Source organism: Dermacentor andersoni, chromosome 2 (genome assembly GCF_023375885.2).
Source record: "Dermacentor andersoni chromosome 2, qqDerAnde1_hic_scaffold, whole genome shotgun sequence".
NCBI lineage: Eukaryota > Metazoa > Arthropoda > Arachnida > Ixodida > Ixodidae > Dermacentor > Dermacentor andersoni.
In genome coordinates, this window is record NC_092815.1 from 124,667,545 (window position 1) to 124,689,712 (window position 22,168).

General features: G+C 46.7%; 2 protein-coding genes across 2 annotated transcripts; one reads left to right on the top strand and one right to left on the bottom strand.

Moving 5' to 3' along the window:
* Positions 1-2,108: 2,108 nt before the first annotated feature.
* LOC126541161 (uncharacterized) lies at positions 2,109-8,006 on the bottom strand. The gene is made up of 2 exons (XM_050187843.3): positions 7,530-8,006; positions 2,109-3,010 (listed from the first exon to the last, which is right to left on the bottom strand). Exons 1-2 carry the CDS (start codon positions 7,669-7,671, stop codon positions 2,532-2,534), a joined length of 621 nt encoding a protein of 206 aa, XP_050043800.2. The 5' UTR covers positions 7,672-8,006; the 3' UTR covers positions 2,109-2,531.
* A 3,502-nt stretch (positions 8,007-11,508) lies between these two features.
* LOC140215842 (neprilysin-11-like) lies at positions 11,509-13,503 on the top strand. The gene has a single exon (XM_072286159.1). It carries the CDS (start codon positions 11,509-11,511, stop codon positions 13,501-13,503), a length of 1,995 nt encoding a protein of 664 aa, XP_072142260.1.
* The last annotated feature ends 8,665 nt before the right edge of the window (positions 13,504-22,168 follow it).

The following is a 22,168-nucleotide window of genomic DNA, read 5'->3' on the forward strand; positions in this document are numbered from 1 at the left end:
CGATCGTGCTCCCGCCAGTTTGGTTGCTGTGTGGCAAACGTAGCGCCTACATAAATATGTAGGCGCTACGTTTGCTACACAGCAACTAAACTGGCGGGAGCACGATCGAGGCGTATGTAGGCGCTACGTTTGCCACACAGCAACCAAACTGGGGGGAGCACGATCGAGGCGCAGCAGCCAGAAACCCAGTAAAGCCACAGGACACCTGGTAAAGCGTGTGCAAAACCCCGTTTCCGTTTCCTGTTGTACAGCGCCACCTGTGGTCGCATACTTTAGTTCACGACGTCACCGCTATGCTTATTTCCGTAGCACTGTGGAAGGTACAGTTTCCCTTCTCTAAGTTTGTATAGGTGTTCTGTGGCCACACTGCCATCGAACAGACATATTTCTTTTTTTGTGCCTTGGTTTGCGGTCGCCGTTTTCCAGTCTGCTGTACACCTGTCATAGCGCTTCTTCTCAACCGCCTTCTGTTGAGGTAGTCCAGTGGCAAGATGGAAAAAAAATACGTTTCTTTGCCTTAGTAAGTTCTGTAAAATTGTTTCAGCGCGGTACGCATCGACTCAGGTTTCGTTACTCGTGCGCGGTAGAATCAGCACCAAGTTATTGTTTCTTAATATTTGGGCAGTAATATAACAGCCCGTTATAATCGGGGGCGCGCTAGTATCGTGCAGACACGGCATATACCGTTCAAAAAGCACTGTGGCGCAAGTAGCTTTCTCATCGACAATAAGAAAATGTCTTACATTATCAATAATTTTAAATTATATTCTGGTGTTTCACCTTGCAAAACCACCATCTGATTATGAGGCGCGCCGCAGTGAGAGACCCCGGATTTTTTTTTTTTTTTTTTTAGCCATCTGGGGTTCTTTAACGTGCACAAAATGCAAGGTACGCGGGCGTTCTTGCATCTAGCCGCCTTCGAAATGCGGCCGCCGCTGCCAGGATTTGATCCCGCGACCTCCGTGCTTAGCAGCGCAACACTAAAGCCAATAAGCAACCACGGCGGGTATATTGTGAATAAAAGTGGCCTGCTACAAATTGTAGTTCTACCGAAGCCACATAAGGCCTGCAGGGCAGCCCCTTGTAGCGAAGAGACAACACTCAACCGCAGCAGAACAGAAAAACTGGGCGAGTTTGTGCGGATTCGGTTCCTTTGTGAATCATTTATTTACGATTTCCTTTAAACAAAAACATGAGCTGCGAACAGCGCTTCCGTGCGTGCGCTCCTTTCTTCCATACACTCGTCATTAGTGAGGGTTGAATTTCTCAACTAAATTAACCGTCAACCGAATAAGAAAATAACAAGAAAAGTACAGTGACACAAAATAAAAATAAAATTGTGATATCTATCGGTGGCAGCGCCGCATCATGTGATTTATTACGCTTCAAACCCATGTCGATGCAACTAAGGCGATATATAATCCAAATAATTTAAACATATTGTTCTTTGTCGTGTGCAAGTTACTATAGACGATATATTTTTGCTCCCATATTGAAGGTACTGGTTTGTTCCATGGCGAATACTCTTGCCATTAAGGTTACAAAAAAAAATTGGCTGCACAAGACCGCGAGACCAAACTATACTGCTGCAATGAGAGGCGCCGTGGTTGAAAACTGTACTTATTAATTTTGACCACCTGGTGCACACCGAAATGACACAAGAGCTTGACGGCGACAGCTATCACAGTTTGTATCATGCATGGTGTTTTCGCGTCGTCTGTCGTATAGCTTTCACCACGTTTACTTGCCACAATATGTCGCAAATAAGAAATGAAAAGAAAGACTTTATTTCTGCTCACTAACGATTCTTTCCTACCCGTTAAGTTGACGGGCAAACCATGGGGCAATTAACAAACTTAATACACCGATAAGGGTGTATAAATTGCAAGAATCACAGGGAGGTATATAGTTACTATACTAGCGGACAACATTTTGTGACAATGAAGAAAGAAGCCACAGGGACGGATCTTTTGCACACGGGTTACTGCGCCAAGTAGTCCGGCAGCGTTTGACAGCGCTAGAGTGCTAGGTTGTCTAACAGCGCTGTTGCTTCCCTGGAACAGATACTGAATCAGCGTAGCTTCCACGTGCGATGGTTTTGCGTTTGCTCAAACGCCGCCAATGGTATAGCAGAAAAATAAGTCGAATTCAACACTCAGTGGTGCATTTTTCTCTTATTTTGCTGTTGTAAATAGGATGTTTATGTCATTTCTTCGCCAGCTTAAGCTAACGCGGATAAAGACGGGAGATTTTCCTTTTTTTTCAGGGGCGCTCTTAGTTGTGCGCGCTTTACTTCCGTGTATATCCCTTCATTGCCGCAGAACGCTGACCGCGAGTATATACGACAGGGGCAGGAAGACAGCGGTGTGCATTAGAGAGCGAACCGGGGAAGCCGATGCTACAGTTGTCGATAATGAGAATAAAGGGAGCCGGGTGGCCATGTAATGTGTTGGACAGATAACAGCTCGTGTATTAAGAGATATGAGAATGGGTGCCAAGAGAAGGAAAGCGTAGTCAAGGGCGGAAGAGAATTAGGTGGCGATGAAATATGGAATTTGGCAGGCGGCGTCAGCTGGCGCAAGACAAAGGTAATTGGAGATCGCTGCGAGAGGCATTCGTCCAGCCGACAAAGATACGATGATGATGGTGGTGGTGGTGGTGATGATGATGCTACACACCCTGAGGTCGCTGTATTGCTTCGTACGAGACTGCGCGCTCGTGAAGAAGACGACGCGGTGGCTGCAGTTGGAGTGGCGATCCGGTCGCCCCCAGGTTGTCCGGATGGCGTCCCTCTGCGCCCTCCGCTCGGGGGCCGAGGTGACGAGTACGGTGAGCCTCGGGCAGGGCGCCCAGATGGCGTAAGCGTCCCTCAGCAGGTCCGGGAACTCCAGCAGCGCCTCGTGGCCCGCATTCGACACCGCGCGCCACACCAGGCGGCCGCCCGTGGGCGCCGACGACGAGCAGTTGACGCAGCTCACCACCTCGGGCACTGGAAACTTCCCTAGTACTTCTGGCCCAGCACACACCGTGACAGAGTTGTTTGACCGCAAGAGAAAAGAACGTGACAAAGGTTTACATGTACGGAACGGAACAAAGGGTGCAAGATACGACAGGGTCCAGTTTATGGCGGAGCCTTTGTATCTATAGTTTCGCTGAATTACTCAGACCGACCTCAAGCGGCACTGGGATGCAGACAAGTGTGTGTGTGTGTGTGTGTGTGTGTGTGTGTGTGTGTGTGTGTGTGTGTGTGTGTGTGTGTGTGCGTGCGTGCGTGCGTGCGTGCGTGCGTGCGTGCGTGCGTGCGTGCGTGCGTGTGTGTGTGTGTGTGTGTGTGTGTGTGTGTGTGTGTGTGTGTGTGTGTGTGTGTGTGTGTGTGTGTGTGTGTGTGTGTGTGTGTGTGTGCCCGCGCGTGCGTGTGTGCGTGCGTGCGTGTGTGTGTGTGTGTGTGTGTGTGTGTGTGTTGCCTCAGGCCCTTTGGCTTTCACATCGTCTGCATCCATTGCCGTGAAAAAGTAGAGTAAAAAAAATACTTTCTCTCATTGCATGGCGCTGTCCCTAGCGGCACAATTAATAAACGCACACTGCAGGGCCCTACGGGTGGTTTTACTCTGTGCCGGCGCCTTGCAATGCATTGCAGAAAGCTGATGACAGTTTTCGACAGGCTGTTCTGTATATTGTAGGCGAGGTTAGAAAGAATTTAAGCACTGTTCGCTTCACTTTGCTCAGTGCTTGTAGCCTCTGCCTTACGGGGCTATGAGTCATTGAATTTTTTGCTTGCTTACGGTAGTATGAATGCTTACGGGAGTATGAGCTACTTATGATGATAGTTTTTGTTGACGCAGAACAAAAACACACGGAACCCTAGCCATATACAGCTTCGCTGTAAAATAACGCTTCAAAGTCACATATTAAGTAGGCTGATATTATCAACATTTCTACATCAGACATAGTGTGTTTATTATCGGTGGGTTTGATTGCAGAGTTTATAATCTGCCATGCTATTTTAGAGTTTCTAGAATTCTTAGCAATGAGCTGTGAATAGTACTATTTCTTACGAATATTGGTGACTTGCGTCACCTTATTTCCGGCTGCCCGGAATTTCCCGTCATAGCACTAGTTACCTTTCTTTTCATTAACTTTTGTGTGCCAATAGTGTTTTTCTTTCGTGGGTTGGAAAATAGCATTGGTCATCTATGGACCAACGCTGTTTTGCGCGTGACTGCAGACTGCACAATGGCTGCCATTAGGTTACAACTTAAAATGCCATATTGCTGCTGTGCATCCGTAAGATCTAGCACAAATAATATCATTAACTGCTAAGCTAGAAGTGCTGTTTTAAAACGCGGAGATTGATTGTGTCGCGATAAGTTGCTGTGCGTTGGATAGTGCTACTAGTACGGTGAAAAAAAATAGCCTGATAATCATATGAAATCACCGCGTCATAAACGTTGCACTCACTGATTGTTGCGCCGAAATTGCGCAGCATATGATCAATTGATGCTGCTGAAGAAGCAGGGACCCTGGTGGGACTCGTAATGACGCTGTGAAACCCACAAGAGATAATAAGAATAAAGTATTGATTGCTGTCACTTTTAGGGAGCCAATGTTGAAGTCCCCACATATTATTATTGCTCTTGTGTTGCAGCTGTTCAAATAAACAAGCAATATGCTTCAAAATGGTGCCTAAATGCCTGCATGTTTTGGTTCGTGGCACGATGAATATTAATGGCTAAAGTGGTTTATTTTACCACAAGTCAGTGATGTAGATAAAGGTAAGAGAATTGAGGAACAAAGTGACATTCGATATTGCTTCTCGTGAATAGACCAACACCACCGTCTCGAGCGCAAGCCTGCCAAGGCATCAAAAAGATTTAATTGCCTGAGATATTCTGAACATTGCCTGGTTTCAGAAGGTCTCCTAAACAGCAGTGAAATCGAATTGAAAATAAGCAACGAGTAGGAAAGAGCAATGAGCGTCGATGTCATTGTCAACAAGAGTTAATGTTGTTGCAATCTAGTGGCAATTGATACGTAGCCACGACTGCGAAAGTTAGCAGATTTTCAGTAGATGCTACTCAGTTTGAAAATGTAGAACGCTATGATTATGTACTTTCCTAAAAAGATTTTTTTCCTTTGTCACCCAGGTATACTTTCATTTGGCTCCTTTTTTGCGTGCTGCAGCCTTGCCTAGAAGACTTTCATTTTCTATGCATAAATTCTCATTGCTCTACACTGAATTAGTGCCTTCACATCCAAATTCTGTAGGAACAGCCTTCTTTTTCTTTTTTAAGCCGGTTTTCAAAGCGCAATCACGCACTGAGTGAGACACGAATTTCACGATCATGTTCGGCCTTTCCTTGTCCTTGCTCGTAACACGATGAATTACTTCCACATCTGCGCATGTCAGTAGAGCGCTTAGTTTGTTTTTTCCCACTTCTACTACGGTATCGGCTAGCTTTTCATTTGACTTTTTAGGAAGGCCCTTCATCTAGAAATTCTGTTGACGACTGTATTGCTTCATTTCTGTAAGCTCTTTCTGGGTTTTCCTTAGCTGATCATTTAGCTGTCTATTTTCATTCTTCAGTACTACATGCTCCTATTTCACTCTTTCAATCGTGACTTTAAGTTATTGGAACTGTGTATTCATTTCGTGAATTTCTGCGCGGACTTTCGAGCTGAATGTGTCAAATTTACTGCCTATAGTCGGATACAACTCAAGTCTGCAGTGAAGCCCCGCCCATGCCTGCATAACCGCCAGCCACTGTTCCTCCGCGAGGCTGCAAAGAGTTCGTACTTCAAACTTTCCCTGTTACCTAAATAAAGCGGTAACGACAAAAATAAAATTATAAGCGCGTAATTTTTTACGTTTTCGTTTGTCTAATATAGTTGAACGGTGATAGCCTAATTGTTTATTGAACTGAAATAAAACGCTTGCTTCCCTGCAACTATGTATTGTCAAGTTTCACTTCAGTTGGCAGTGAATTTTCATGGGTACAACGGGGTTAGCAGTGAAAAGAACTGTACCGCGGACTTTTGAAGGGTGAAATTCTCAGACTCCATACACTTTGTCCATGTCTGCTGTACACCTTGTCGCTTCCGCCGATGAAAAGATTCTTCGAGAACAGCAGACGCTCCGGAGGTATTATAAGTACAACGCCATTTTTAAATGGTCACATGACAACGATTTGGTTTGCATCTGTGATTGGCTGGCGGAGTAACAACCCCGTGCGGTCCGTGGGCCTTGGTTACCGACTGCTGTATTGTTAAGTTGTATCCTACTACAGTTGCGCCAAGATTTTAGCGACTTCCTTGACTGTCGCCGTTCACACAACATACACACACTGCAGGGCAGCCCAGACACTACCATAAAAAGTATCGAGGTACATGACACGCATATTGTTGTGTCGGCGATAGTGCGCCTGATAAGCAGACTGCTGTTAGTGCGGAGCAAGAGGAGAGTGTATGATGGTTATTACAAAAGAAGTGGCACCGGTGAAACTACGTTGCGAGAGAAGTAGTAAGGTAACCTAGAGGAGCTGCCACGGCACTATTTGTATCTGGCACGGATCACCTGGAAAGAGCGTTCACGTCAGCATTTTTCCTGCGATATTGTTACACAATGTATAAATCACAGTGTTGCTAACGAGAAACCCACTGACAGATAACTACTTCATTGTGGAAAACCAACATAAGGTGAGTTGATCAGTGACAGCAGTAAAGCGATGACCGTACAAGTAGGGGCCGAACGTTCGAAACCACGACTACAGGAAAGCAAGGCAGTCTTGCTCAGTAGCCATGTGATTTTGTTATACTGTGGACAGGGCGTGGCTAGCTCAGGCGACAGCTTTCACCAGAGAAGAAAAATCACGCCGCAAAACAGTGTTGATTCCGTGGCCAATAACGTCGGTCTGCAAAAGTGTGGGCGCAAGCAAGTAACATGAGTTCTGATATAATCAGAGCACGTCATATGTCTTGAAAGGCAGGTTCACATTCAGCTGACCACACGAAGGGTACATGCTGGAAGTTCTAGTTTTGTGGAGGGGCACCGCGATGGTAACGAAGTTCCTGATGACTGACGAGTACGAGAAGAGAGACCGAGAAATCTGCGCAGCTCCATAGTGCTTCGCCGGCGAGGGAAGACGAGCCCTGCTGAAATTTTGCAGGATTAGGTCAAATGCATTTTTTTTTTTTACTGACGAGGGGGCCGAGCACTTTATTAGTCTTGTTAGCAAAGCGACGCTTCTTCGTGGTCAGCTCAAGGCCAGGTTTAGTGAAGCAAATGATTTCGTCGTTATTTTTTTTTTTGTCTCACCTCTCACTCGGGCTTGTTTTGAAAGAGCTACGCGCTAGTTAGCCTTAGTTCATCTGCTTCCCGGGCAGTCAACACTGCCACGTTTGCATCCACCATTAACTCTGATACACCACTCTGCCAATTTCACAATCTTTACTTGAAGCAGTTGCTATGACCTGAGATATATTCACAGTAACTGACTCCAAAGGCACATCGAAGTATGACCGTGATCACTAACCTGTGGTGACGGTGGTCGCGATATCCAGCTTCCAGTGACTGTCTGGGGCACGCCGCAGGGCCCAGGTGACACCCATCACCACAAGCAGAGGAAGCAAGATGAAGGTGCACCACGTACCTTGCTTGAATAAATATACCTGCATGTATAAGGAAGAACGTTCTGCAATGTAGCTACCTCTGTCACAATAAATGATGTGTAAATTATTGTGGGTGTTATTTAGTGCCAAACGCAAAGAAACTTTGTAGCAAAGTCTTCTTTGCTGATTTCATACCGGTTTGGGGCATCTAGGATCCGGCTATTTATGCATATAACCTCCTAACAAAAGGGGCAGTTTCGTTACTTTGGAATGTCTTAGGAAACTGAAAAAAGGTACCAAGATCTACATCTCGACGAGAATTACTCGCTGAATAAGCACAATTATTGGTAGTAATCAGTGCCGATATAGTCGAAATTAACCACATTGCACCATAGACTGGACTATCTCCGTGATCGAAACACCTGACCTTTTGGTCAAAAAATGAAAGGGTCAAGTAAGTTTCGAAGCTAAAGAGGACATGGTCGACGTAATTGCACTTGAAATGACACGAATAAGAACCGAAATCATTGAATAATGAACACGATAATTAGACAAAATAGATATATATAATAAGCATTTAATCATCGAATCATTTGAACCACCATGTACGTCAACCTCGTCTTTTTTTAGCGTGGACATTTGGTTGACCCTTCCTTCATTTTTTTTTTCTTTTAACTGGGGGTGATCAGGAATGCACCGACAGCATATACACATCCTTATGCAATGGCAATCCGTAATCTCTTCAAAACTACTGTCACGATTTAAATGCTCGGCAAGCCTAAACGCGCGCCGTGCGAGTTGCGAGAGTCTCAAGAGCAGCGGCGACGGACGCCGCCCTTGCATCGACCAGCACGGATGCAGCTACTTGGAGCAGAGCAGCTTCGCACTCGACGCTCAATGCACCACACCGATAGTGAAGTAGAGCAGCAGCGCATGCGCTAGTCACGGCTCTAGAGAATTAAAGGATAACTGTAACGCGCGGGGGCTTGTGGGGGGGCTTGCGACGCTTGGGAATACGTGTAAATAGTTAAACCGGCGCTCATTTTATGCATGCAATCTTAACAAATGTGCAGATTCCACGAAGAACGCGAGACTCAACTGGCTGCTGGCGCGCGGGCTTGGACGCATACTTGGCATAATTAAGGGCTTGGCACGTGGGCCCGTCGGCTCGCGGTGAACGCACGAGAGCATAACGTTTTACACTAAGTTCAGTTCCACAGATCGTGCCAACCTTTTTAAAAAATATACTGAAACGTCTACTGCAAGGGAAATGCAGGCGAGCACGCCTTCCGCACATTTAAACTTAAGATATGTATACGCTAAGTTTACATTCTATAAACTTAAGATTTCTATGCAGCCTTGTACCAACCGTTCCGTGGCGACTCAGATCCCGCAGGAAGCCGCTGAACAAGCTCGTGCGCTCGAATAATCGGCTCGCCTTCTTCCATAGGCACCACAGCATGGCGTTCCGGAAACCGAGAAGATCGCTGGTCGACGTTTGTGTCTTCGACGGCGGAGTCGGCTGTTTGGTTCAGTTTGTTGTACCTGGAAGTAGATGTGGATGTAGACAGCAGGCAGAGCATTGGCATCTTCTTCTTCTTCCACCTCCTGCCCCATCGAACGTGGCGCACACTATTAGCGTCAAAGGAATATGCACGCTGTACACGCCTCATACATAATTCTTTTCCACGTTGGCCATACGTTGTGTAGCTGTATTAATCCAATGCTAACGCATCACCGCCTACCATCATCGTTAAATCGGTTCTGCCGCATTTTTTTTTCTTTACTCGCAAACGCCCTTTTCAAGCAGCGTCTATCGTTGAAGTGCTCTGGACCGTCCAAGCTAATATCGTTGGTCGACCTCAAGCGTTTACGTTGCCCATATGGAATGTAGATCAATACCTGTCTAGTCAACGCGAGGTTATCTTGACTGGCTTCCAACGTAGAATCCCGTCTCTAAATTTTACTATTGTCGGTCCTATATTTATATTTATCTTTGTCGTCATTTTACCTGCTTGCGCGAAATTTTCCTTGAGCTCATTCTTTGTCAACTCGCGTTTTCTATTACTGTTCTAAATATATTATCGTTCAGAGCTGTAGAGGGAAACCACAGCCGCAAGGCAATGTGCAATGCACTTCATAGAACCATTCAGCAAGTTACGTTGCTAGAGGTTCCGTCGCCGTTGCGATTTTTACCACATATATTTTTTTTTATGATCCATTTTGGATTGGTGCGAAAGCGTCAAATGGCCCATTGAGCGAAAAAGCCGGCGTCTCTAGTCTGTAGCATGGAGGAAGGAAGCGACTAGGAGGGAGCGTTACGTGAAAACCTTCAAACTTAGTCATAAAAAATTTACAGGGGAAATAAGCCCTCACGTGATAAGCAAGCGGTAGATTTAGTCGGCTCGCTTTGGTTGCGTCTGCCGCGAGGGTTTCGTAATACGCGCACATAGTAGGCGTGGCAAGCACACGCCGAGGTTAGGTAGGAATTCAAGCGTGTGAAGCAGTCGAGCCTGTGTTATGTCAGTCAGGTAGCGCGCCGCACCAAAGACAGGCGCAAAGTCTGTAGTAAACGAAGGCATTGTGTCCAACAACACGCGAGGACCAACTGGTCGCACGACTGGTCGCACGACGAAACGGGACGCAGACGCCGGATTTCCTGCGACATGGGACCCATAACGCTATCGTGTTAAAACGAGCGAATACGAAGGCAGCGAAATCCACCATCGCCGTCAACTCTGCCAATACATGGCGGGCGAAGCGAGCAGTGGTGCAACGCGCTAGGAGACACCACGAAGCCACTCGAAAGCGTGAGGCGGAAGCGGATCGCCAAGCAAAGCCTCTCAATTGAAAAGAGGGTGAAGCCCTTCGACAACGCGAAGTTCAAGGAAAGGGTCGCACTAGAAAGCACGAAGCACTACAGCTTTCGCATTCACAACTCGCAAGAAGTGTTTAGGTGCCCTCGGATTTTTTTAAAATTGTCATTCTCCCAATTTATCTTTTTTTTGCATTCTTTATTTCCATATTTTGTTATTTATAGCTAATCACTTAATTTCTCTTAGCGTGGCAATCCCCTTGTGGGTATGTGTCATGTTTCAGGGAATCAACATCAGTATACAGTCGGAAGGGGTAACAGTGCGTAAGGCGAGGACTATGAAATATCGACAACACGACAACACCGATACCTTAACCAGTATACAGCCAGTCACCTCCTTCGCGAATCCTGCTCCCATTAGGCTTTAGCCACAAAAACGACTACGCGGCTACTTGCGAGTACCCCTTCGACAAAGGAAGAGTACCGGCTTATTATTCAAATTATTAACTGAATCCTTCGCCAAATCGCCAGTCGTAGTTGAAATCATTTTAAACCTCTAACTCTACTGTCCTTTTCTAAATCACACCTTTTCCTTAAGAAAAATAGACTCTGTGATTATCCTACTTTAATATTATTCGTAGAATTTACACCCTATGCTGTGTTACCTTCTATTCTAAGTTTTATCCCTCCTGCTCCGTTTAACCCGTGATTTCCCCTTTCAGCAGCATTTATAGAAGTCCTGAAAATTTATTTCCGACCATAACTTAAGATATCCCAGCATTTTCTTGGCCCATATTTGGTATGAACGACATTTTCTCCGGACAACAACAACCGCTGGCTCGTTTGTCGATACCCCGCAGTGGGTAAGTGCCATGTTGCAAGGAGCAATTAATCGAGCACCTACAAGGAACAGGCCTAGCAGGTTAGCTATCGCGTTTAACGAAGCCATGATCGTTATGAGCATGTGTCGCCGCGTCTTACGCAAGGTTGTTCGGCTAGCTTTTATCAGCTACTCTTTGAGACGCCCTTCGGTCTTCGACGACGGCATCGGGTCAGCAGGGCTATCGCGGAGGCGCGCAGCTGTAATGATGGCCGCCCTGGTCACTTCCGCGGCAACGCTCGCATTGGTGTCTCCTCGCCTGCTTCGCAGACCGCAGGGACTTGCGATCTACCTCCCGATGTTCAACTTCACGCCCCCAAACGCCAACGTGTTCAACGACTCCTCGCTCGACGAGGACGTGCCAGGCGGTTGTGACGAAAAAGAAATGAGCCACGTGGCTCGTTTGCTGGCAAGTAGCTTGAACACGACAGCGGACCCGTGCAAGGACTTCCACTCGTACGTGTGCAGCGGATTCAAGCGAACCGTACGCACATCTTTGCTCGATGAAATCGAAAAGAACGTGACCTCAGCCATCTATCGCTTCTTCCTCCACGTAGCGCGTGGAGTCAAGAAGTCCATGCCAGAAGCACTGTCAAAGGCGCTGGCATTCTACAGGAGTTGCGTGAAGCCCATCCACATGGATGGAGAGACTCACGTCTTGGCGTCTTTCTTCAAGGAGCAGGACTTCTCTTTCCACACTAAGATCAACGGCTTCTTGGAGACGACACTTGAGCTTCAGCTGAAGTTCGGCCTCCAGATTTTCTTCACACTGATGGTGGACCCTTATCCGCGCTTTCAACAGACTTTCCGTTACGTCTACCTCGGTTCCAGTCGTCTGTACGAAGAATGGAAACGGGTCAGGAAGACTTTGTTCAAGAGCGGCACGTACGCTAGGTTTGCGAGCGCTGTAATTATGGCCACGGGTTTTGACGGGAACGCTACCTCCGGCCTCGTTCGCAAGATCTGGTACGTTGAGTCGAAACTTATGAGCCGCGCCATCAAGCCGAATAAGGAGCCCAGTAGGCACAAGCTCGAGGCCAAATGGAAGGAACTGCTTCACATTCACTCTCAGGGAACATTCATGGGGCCATACAAGCTCAGCTTGCGGTCGAAGCCAGCCGGGTTCTTCCACCAAATGATGTTCAAGGCTAACGATGCAGAACAATCAGTCTACATCACCTGGGAAGTGGCGCGACACCTGGCCACCGCGAGCGGCTTCGTTGAAATAGAAAGCAGCCCGGACAGGCAGTCTTACTGTTTTGAGATGTCCTACACAATCTACGGTCCTGCGATTGCCGCTCCTGTCCTGTTCCCATCCGTCAACAGGAGCAGGCTACGCCAAGTCCGAACAATGATCAGGACGCTGGCGAGTGAAATTTACTCGAGCATTGAGGACTCGGACTGGCTGCTACCTGAGACGAAGGCCAATTTGACTAGAAAACTTCGGTTCGTCACATGGAAACTCGGCTACGATAAGAAACTCGGAGGATGGCCCAGCCTCAAAGATTACTATAAAAGCTATCCGTTCGCCTCGGGCATATTTCTATCGGACTACGTCAACACGAATGAAGCACACGTGCAAAAATTCTTTGAACTTACGCGTCACCGCCGAGATGTGGACTTCAACTTCAGAAGCGACGTTGTGGGCGCGTTCTACGAGGGCCCCAACGTCCTCGTAGTCCCTGCTGCTTCCATGCTGAGCCCGTTGTTCAGCTATGGGGGCTCACCGGCAATCAACTACGGCCTATTGGGCAGTGTCATCATGCAGAACTTGATGCGCGCCTTTGGCCACAACAATATGTTGACCGACGGGTTTGGCACCGCGATCACCTGGTCGGCCGAAGAACGGGCAGATTTTGAAGACCGGTACCACTGCGACCTCATGTCGGAAGTCCGGGATAGCGAGGTTGATCCACTGGCCGGCGTGTCAGTTGGCGCGCAGGCGTTCTTTCGGGCCTACAAGAGGGCGTCCGCTGCTCGGGGCAATCGCATTTGTGCGCTGCCGGGATTCAGAGAGCACACCAGTGACCAGTTGTTCTTCATGAGCCGCTGCCTGCTCCGCTGCCACGACGTCCCAGGAACCACAGACGGCTTCCATTTAGAGGACCACACGTGCAACCTAATGGCGAAGCACTCAGCTGAGTTCGCCAACGCCTTCCATTGTCCAAGAGACCACAGCGACGTCTTTTGTGACATGTGGTAGGGTTTCGTTTCGCTTACAAGGTCCGACACACTTGACATTAAAGGTCGGATATGAAAGTAAAGACCGAAAGTAAAGGAACCTTAGAAGCACATCCGGTCTTGTCTCTTGTGCCTGTTTTTCAAAGTGCCACGACAAGCTCGTCCTAAAGTTCTTTATCATTGTAACTGAGAGTAGATGGCCTGATATTGCTATAATACACACGAAATAACTGGGCTGTCAGCTCTCAGCGTACATTTTAACTGGAAATTTCAATTTGAAATCGCTCCGTCTAAGCATTGCTTTGAAGCCCTCCCGCGACAGCGACTGCCACAAGGCGGACTGCCAGTCTGACATGGGCGCATGACGTCTGGAAAGGAGGGACTACCGCTGTATCATCTCCTTCGAAACAGTTCGAGACCAAATCGGACGTCTTGCTCCCCACGCTCTAGCACCCTATACGGTGCAGATATAACGTCGCCGTTTCTTTTGTGCCCGCAATTCCTTCACTCGTGCGATAACAACCAGCAACAAACTGGCGAGACACATGCCGAGACGCAAAAACAAAACACCGCATAGCGCCATCTATTTTGTTTTTCTGATTATGTATTTCCAGCTCCTGCAACCACTTCCAGTGTTTGCAGTACACAATATCATGGCATTTGATATTCGTTTCTGTTACCCGAGGGAGCCGTTCCCGGTGGTACCAACTATTTTCATCCCCTCTCAGGGTCACCGGACAGCATTACGATTCGACTGCGACATACAAAAATCAAATGCAATTTTTTACGCCACCAAAAGCGCTCAAATTTTGCCAGCGTGCTGTTGGATGCGTATGGCTTAAGATGCTATGCATAGTTCAAGCTCGAAAATTTGAGGTAATGAGGGGGGCGGCTAGGGCTTGTTGGCTGAACATACCGTATAGACTCGTGTAAGGGCAACACCCCCAGCTTGGCAGCCCAAAATTTGGGATAAAAAGTTTCCAACTGTGGAGCACTCGCGTTCGGTGTTCCGATGCCGCGCGCGCTTCGGCGAATTTTCGGGCTCTGCGTACTTACCCGTGCCGCTACTAGATGGCTAGAGCCAGGATGTGCACGAGTCGCCGGCTGCGCCGGAACCATTTTGACCACTAGATTAGATCCCGTGCAAGAGCCGCATCTAGTCAAAATTATGGGAAAAAAAATTGCGGCCCTAACAGGAATGTATAGGCTAATGGGATGGCATGAAGTATAGCGAACCAAGAGCAAGGGCACAAGAAACGAACACAGTCACAAACGCGAACTTTCAACAGCTCTTTTAATGGCCCCCTTAAGATTTATGCGTCAAGAATCCCAGCCACAAGTTCCATAAGACCCCATCCCTACCCACTTTTGTCGAGGACGTCTCGGTCAGACATATACGCATGGAGTAGCCGACGGCTACTGATTGACTCGGTCTTAGTATGAATACTTCAGGCAGCGATGTCATGAGGCTTCTGCACCGACCGACGTCCTGTGTAAGGTCTATACTAAATCAGAGCAAGTGCTAATTAATAAGTGGTGCTATGGTACTTGTGGCTCGCATATTTCTGTACGACAAACGGCGGCGAAGAGTCACCTAGCCTGCCTGAGTTATTCAATTATGTTATACCTGCTTTTTATTCTAACATTTTTCCATACACCTTCTTAATCTTTTTTCTCTTCCTCAAAACTTCTCTATCTACCTTGTACAGGTATTTATACTTGTAACGGATCCAGTCATGTCAATCTCTTCCCTACTCTTTCTCCACCAATGCTACATATGTCTCTTGCTTAGCTCGAGTGCTGACTGGTTGATGCTTCCGTTCACTTTACATCCAAGCGCTTCTGCAAGATTTATGTTACCTACAGGTCTCACTGGGTGAATATCTTTGCATTCCATTATGTTGTGCTGAGTAATCCCCGAATTTTTGCTGCAGCAGACACAAGCCTCATCTTGCTGCGAGTATTTGTTCCGGTATGTTTTTGTCCTTAGGCAACCAGCTCATGCCTCAAATAGCAAAGCACTGCCCTTTGTGTTATCGTACAGATTTTCCCTTTTAATTTTGTTCTTCCCATTCTTGTAAATCTCCACGTCCTTTTGGTTTCCATTCGTTGCATCCAATTAACTGTCTGTTTCTCTCACTCTTTTATTGCGTTATCAATTATATGGACATACCGTATAGACTCGTGTAAGGGCAACACCCCCAGCTTGGCAGCCCAAAATTTGGGATAAAAGGTTTCCAACTGTGGAGCACTGGCGTTCGGTGTTGCGATGTTCCGACATTCCAGGCGCATTTCTGCCGTCGCCGTGAGGTTCCGTATGTGAAGGCGTGTGATGGCGAGCCGGCGAACGAGGTAAAATCTCGCGTGCGCGAGTGAGGAACGCGACCCAGATGCGTGCGCTCTCCTGTGGCGCGCAAGGCAGGAGGGTCAGGCGAGGAAGGAGGGGCGTTCTTCTGCGGCGGCTGCTAGGGTGTCTCGATGTCCTCCTCGCCCGCCGCTCCGTACAGAGTGCAGACAACCGTGGCGTCTACTAGGGTTTGGCCACGCGTAAGCGTTGCTGGCGCTCGTGTCTTGAAAGAGATCTTTATTTTTTTATTGCGACAGCGTGCCTTCTGGAATAAAGAAATATTTAAACGTGTAGATACACTGCGGATTCGCGGAGGACGTCCAGCAATGTCCGGTGGTGGGGCCCCAAGATCCAACTTTCTACATCTGGCGGCCGACCCGGGGGTAGTCCACATCGAAGCAGGTGTTTCTGGCGGAGGGCATGTAGAGAAGGGCAAGTCCAGAGGAGGTGCCCAGTGTTCACCTCGCAGACAGGAGCGGGACAGGAGGGGCAGGAATCGCTGATGGAGGCACGGTACTGTGCCGACCACGACCAGGTTACCGCAGGGGTGAGGGCGACACGGAGGCGTAACCTCCGTAACAAGACCTCTTCCCAGCGCGATAGGCCGCCAGGGAGGTCGGTGCCACACGGTGGGAGAAGTGCTCGCGTGGTGCGCCGAAGGTGTTCTTTTTCTGTGAGGAGCCTTGTCTCCAGAGATGTGGGGGCCAGTTGAAGTGGACGCGAAGGTTTGTTATGGCTCGCTGCATCCACTAAGGCTTGTGTGGGATGTGCATTGCGACGTATCCATTGTACACGTACTGTAACGGGTAATTTCTCCACTGTGTCCTGAATCTCCTGTGCCAAAACGTCGGAATTCAGAACGCGCCGCAGACAACGGATGGCAGCTGAGGAATAGGTGAAGATGTCAATGTGTCTACTAGACGGCGGAAGCAGCGGACAGGGGATGGATATTGCGTCTCGGATTGCCAAGAGCTCCGCCTGTGTCGACGGCCAGGCAGGGGAGCAAGCATACGAGCAGGTTGCGATTTCTGACAATATTTCCGGACAAGCGATAGCCGTGGTGACGTGATCATCACTCACACTAGCGTCGACATACGCTACATGTCTGCTCGAAGAGCTTGCACTCGTAGCTGATGAGCTATTTGCTATTATACTCGACTCTCTAAGGTGGCCAATGGATCGTGTGTGTATGCGAGTCAGAGGCCGATTGTCCGTAACTTGCTGATAAAGCCAAGGTGGTCGTGGCGAGCAGGAATCGCAGGGCATCACTGAACCGTCTGCCATATACTTCTCAAGAGCTGCAGCTTCATGGATATTATGGCACTTAGCGGAACGAGCTTGGCGACGCTGGTGGACCAGTTCGTCTAGCGTATTTAATTGCGCTTCGGCCTGGAGTGCGTGAATGGGCGTAATTTGTGGGAGGCCCGTAATAACCCGCATTGCTGCTCGATTGATAGATTCCAAGCGGTCCCACTCTGCTCGTGTCATGTGATGAAACTGGGCTTGGTATATCAATCTTGGCTGTAGCACAGTACGTATGAGGAGGCGGGCGATGGTGGTTGTGGCACCACCTGACTTTTGAGAAATCCTACGGATGAGTTGCAGCATTTGGGATGTCTTCTGACGTGCTGTGCGAATCCAGGGGCCGGCAGAGCCGGAATCGTACAGGTCCAGGCCGAGGACTCGGAGTGAGTTGACGATTGGAATTCTGCTTCCGTGCAAGAGAAGGACGATAGGGGTGGTGTTAAACGCACGGCGGCCGCGCGCATTTGCGACCGGAAGCAGAGCCGTCTTTTGAGGCGGCAACGTGAGTCCCAGAAAAGAACACCTTTGATCTGTAATTGTAAGAGCGAGCTGCAACCTTGTGGCTTGTATTTGGAGAGACGGGTGGACGGTCCAGACTGTGATGTCATCCGCATAAATGAGTGCGTGCAGGTCAGCAATGTCGCCCAATCGCCATGCCAAGGGTAGGAGGCTAATGTTGAAAAGTATGGGGGCCAGCACTGACCCTTGCGGTACACCGCGATGTGGCCGAAAGGACCCCACATTCTCCTTGTTGATGCGGATGGCGAATTCACGAGATGTAAGAAAGGTGTGAATAAACTTACATATGTGGGCGGGTAAGTGAATCCAGCGTAGCACTTCAACGAGGGAAAAAGTTGAAGTGCTACGCTAAATTCACTTGCCCGCCCACATATGCAAATTTATTCACATCTGCGACGTGGCCAAAGTGCGTGCCCGCGCGGGCCTCATCTTCAAAGCGATTTGCGATATTTTCAGAGTGCGCATAGTGCCGGAAGCTTTTAAGTACGTGCATTGCCGATAGATTTTAAGCACAGAATGGCACTTGCCAACGTTACTCCTTTTCAAATTCCACACAGTACCTCATATTTATCGGGGCCCCAAAGAGCTCTATGTTTCAATAGTGCTGCATTCCGCTTTCCCTGTTAGGAAACCGCTGTTTTATGTATTGAAGCACCAAAGTAACTGGAACACCAATGCATTTCGACGACACTGAAAATTATTGTTTCGGAACTGGTGCTGTCTAGAGAATTCGTTCCAAGTGGATACGCCGCGCGAACTCAGCGGCTATAATTCGTAGACTGAAATATTTGGCGTAAATTGATTAATTAAAAGGTTAATTAATATAATTACGTTAATTATTACTGGCAACCTTATAACACCCGACCTCTGTCATAACATTAACCTTAGTGGAATTAGAAGAACTGGTGAAGCTTATACAGTGCTTATATATATATATATATATATATATATATATATATATATATATATATATATATATATATATATATATATATATATATATATATATATATATATATATATATATATATATATCTGGGAGACCTCCATATACAAGCTTATATAGAGGTCTCCCAGATGAGAAGCAATACGGGGTAGGATTCCCAATCCATAAGGAGATAGCGGGCAGCATTGATGAATTCTACAGCATTAATGAGAGTGTAGCAGCAGTCGTAATCAAACTTAATACGTGATATAGGTTAAAGGTAGTACAAACCTACGCTCCAACATCCAGTCACGATGATGGAGTAGATCAGTTTTATGAAGATGATGAATTAGCGATGAGAAAAGTGAAAACTCAGTGTACTGTAGTGATGGGTGACTTCAATGCAAAAGTGGGAAAAAAGCAAGCCGGTGAACAAGCTGTTGGCAACTACGGCATCGATTCTAGGAGCGCTAGAGGACAGATGCTGGTAGAATTCGCAGAAAAGAATAAGCTGAGAATAATTAACACCTTTTTTCAGGAAGCGTAGCAACAGAAAGTGGACCTGCAAAAGCCGTATGGTGAAACAAGAAATTAAATTGATTTCATACTTTCTGCCGATCCCAGCATAATGCAGGATGTAGAAGTGATAGGAAGGGTAAAGTGTAGTGATCATAGGTTAGTGAGGGCTAGGATTCACCTCAGTTTGAAGAGAGAAAGAGTAAAATTGGTCAAGAAGAAACAGGTCAACCTAGAGGCCGTAAGGGTAAAAGCAGACAAATTCAGGCTGGTACTTGCAAACAAATATGCAGTTTTAGAGCAGAGAGATGAAGATGGCATAGAGGTAATGAATGAAACCGTAACTAGGCTGGCTTCAGAGGCAGCAATTGAAGTGGGAAGCAAGGCACCAAGGCAACCAGTAGGCAAGCTCTCCCAAGTAACAAAGGACCTAATAAAGAAACGAGAAAGAATGAAAGTGTCCAACTCAAGAGATAAGATAGAATTCGCGGAACATTCAAAACTGATCAACAAGGCGAAAACAAGGGATATTCGAAATTATAAAGTGAGAAAGACTGAAGAAGCCGTAAAAAATTGACGCAGTCTGACATCAGTGAGGAGGAAACTTGGCATAGGACAAACCAAGATGTATGCATTGAAAGATAAGCAGGGTAATATCATCAGCAATCTCGAAGGTATAGTAACAGCAACGGAAGAATTCTATACTGACCTTTACACTACCCAGAGGAGTCAGAATGCCTCCATTCGAAGCAGTAATGAACAGGATACAGAAATTCCTCCTATAACTAGCGATGAGGTCAGAAGGGCCTTGCAAGACATGAAACGAGGAAGAGTGGCAGGAGAAGATGGAATAACAGTCAATTTAATCAAAGGTGGAGGAGACATAATGCTTGGAAAACTGGCGGCTCTCTATACAAAGTGTCTATTGACTACAAGGGTCGTAGAAAAATGGAAGAATGCAAACATTATACTAATCTAGAAAGAGGGGGACGTTAGAGAATTGAAAAATTATAGGCCCATTAGCGTACTCCCAGTATTATATAAAATATTTACCAAAATAACCTCCAATAAAATAAGGGCAGCACTGAACTTTAGTCAACCAAGGGAACAGGCTGGCTTTAGGAAGGGATACTCTACAATGGATCACATCTATGTCATCAATCAGGTTATCGAGAAATCCGCAGTGTACAATCAGTCTCTCTATATGGCTTTCATAGATTACAAAAAGGCATTTGATTCAGTAGAGGTACCAACAGTCATAGAGGCATTACGTATTTAAAGAGTACGGACCGCCTACGTAAATATCTTGGAAAATATTTACAGAGACTCCACAGCTACCTTAATTCTGCACAAGAAAAGTAGGAAGATAACTATAAAGAAATGGGTCAGACAAGGAGACAATCTCTCCAATGCTATTCACTTCTTGCTTAGAAGTAGTATTCAAGCTATTAAATTGGGAAGGCTTAAGAGTAACGATCGACGAAGTAACCTTCGGTTTGCCGATGGCATTGTTCTATTCAACAATACTGCAGACAAGTTACAACAAATGATTGAGGACCTTAACAGAGAGAGTGCAAGAGTGGGGTTGAAGATTAATATGCAGAAGACTAAGATAATCATGAATAGCAGGGCAAGGGAACAAGAGTTCAGGATTGCCAGTCAGCCTCTAAGGTCTTTGAATGAGTACGTATACCTAGGTCAATTAATCGCAGGGAACCCTGATCATGACGAGGAAATTCATAGAATAAAGATGGGTTGGGCCGCGTACGGTAGACATTGTCAGCTCCTGATTCGAAGCTTACCATTATCATTGAAAAGGAAGGTGTACAAGCACTGCATTTTACCGGTGCTGATATACGGGACAGAGGCTTGGAGACTGACAAAGAAGCTTGAGAACAAGTTAAGAAGCGCGCAAAGAGCGATGGAACGAAGAATGCTAGGCATAACGTTAAGAGACAGGAGGCGAGCGGTTTTAATCAGAGAGCAAACGTGTATAGCCGATTTTCTAATTCAGATTAAGAGAAAGAAAATGGAGCTGGGCAAGTCACGTAATCCGCAGGTTAGATAACCGTTGGACCATTAGGGTTATAGAATGGGTACCAAGAGAAGGGAAGCGCAGTCGAGGACGGCAGAAGACTAGATGAGGCGATGAAATTAGGAAATTCGCGGACACTAGTTGGAATCTGTTGGCGCATGACGGGGGTAATTGGAGATCGCAGGGAGGTGGCTTCGTCCTGCAGTGGACATAAAGTGAAATGATGATGATGATGATGATGATGATGATGATGATGATGATGATGATTCAATCGAACATTTTGATTTCTAGTAGAAGTAATGGCCACCTCATCGAGTAATTTAGTTCAAGGGTTAGAATTGTGCTATCTGACATACGCAATCTTTAAAAAAAAATTGCAGCAAATAAAAACAGCTTGTATAGTGAATACTGACTAGTGCCTGTGCGACATTTTTCTGTCATCCCATGCTTCCCAATATGTAAATACATGCTAAAGTAAATACGGAAATAGTTTCTTTTCACCTGAGTTATTTTACTGAGTATTCTATTCCACATACATTTAAGGGCGCGATTATCACATTTGATGTTTATCACCTGTTTCTGCTTTAATATGTTCCAATTTGCGTGCGCTTCAATTTGTGCCACTCTGATAGTACGCTTACCCCGTGTGCACCCGTAACTTGAGCCAAACTTCAAAAATATGCAGATGCCACGTAGCTGGGCAGAACCAAGATAATGTTATTTGCCGTCGCTTGGAGTTCGATTTTTTTTTTTTTTTGCATTCGGCCTAAATGCATAATTAGCCTTAATTATTTAATCAACTTTCGCAAATATTATAATTGCATTAAAAGTGTGGAAAATTGTAGAACAACAGGAGAAAACTCCGATACCGCTTTCTGTTGCTCAATACGCGCTACTAAAGGTGTTTTTCTAAGCATGAGAGAAACCTGCAAATACACGCAAAGTGCCTCGAGCTGCCAGTCGCGCGGCAATTTTTCGTGTATTCACGGACTTCTTTCATGCTTGTAAAAACAATTTTATGTAGCACATATTGATCAACA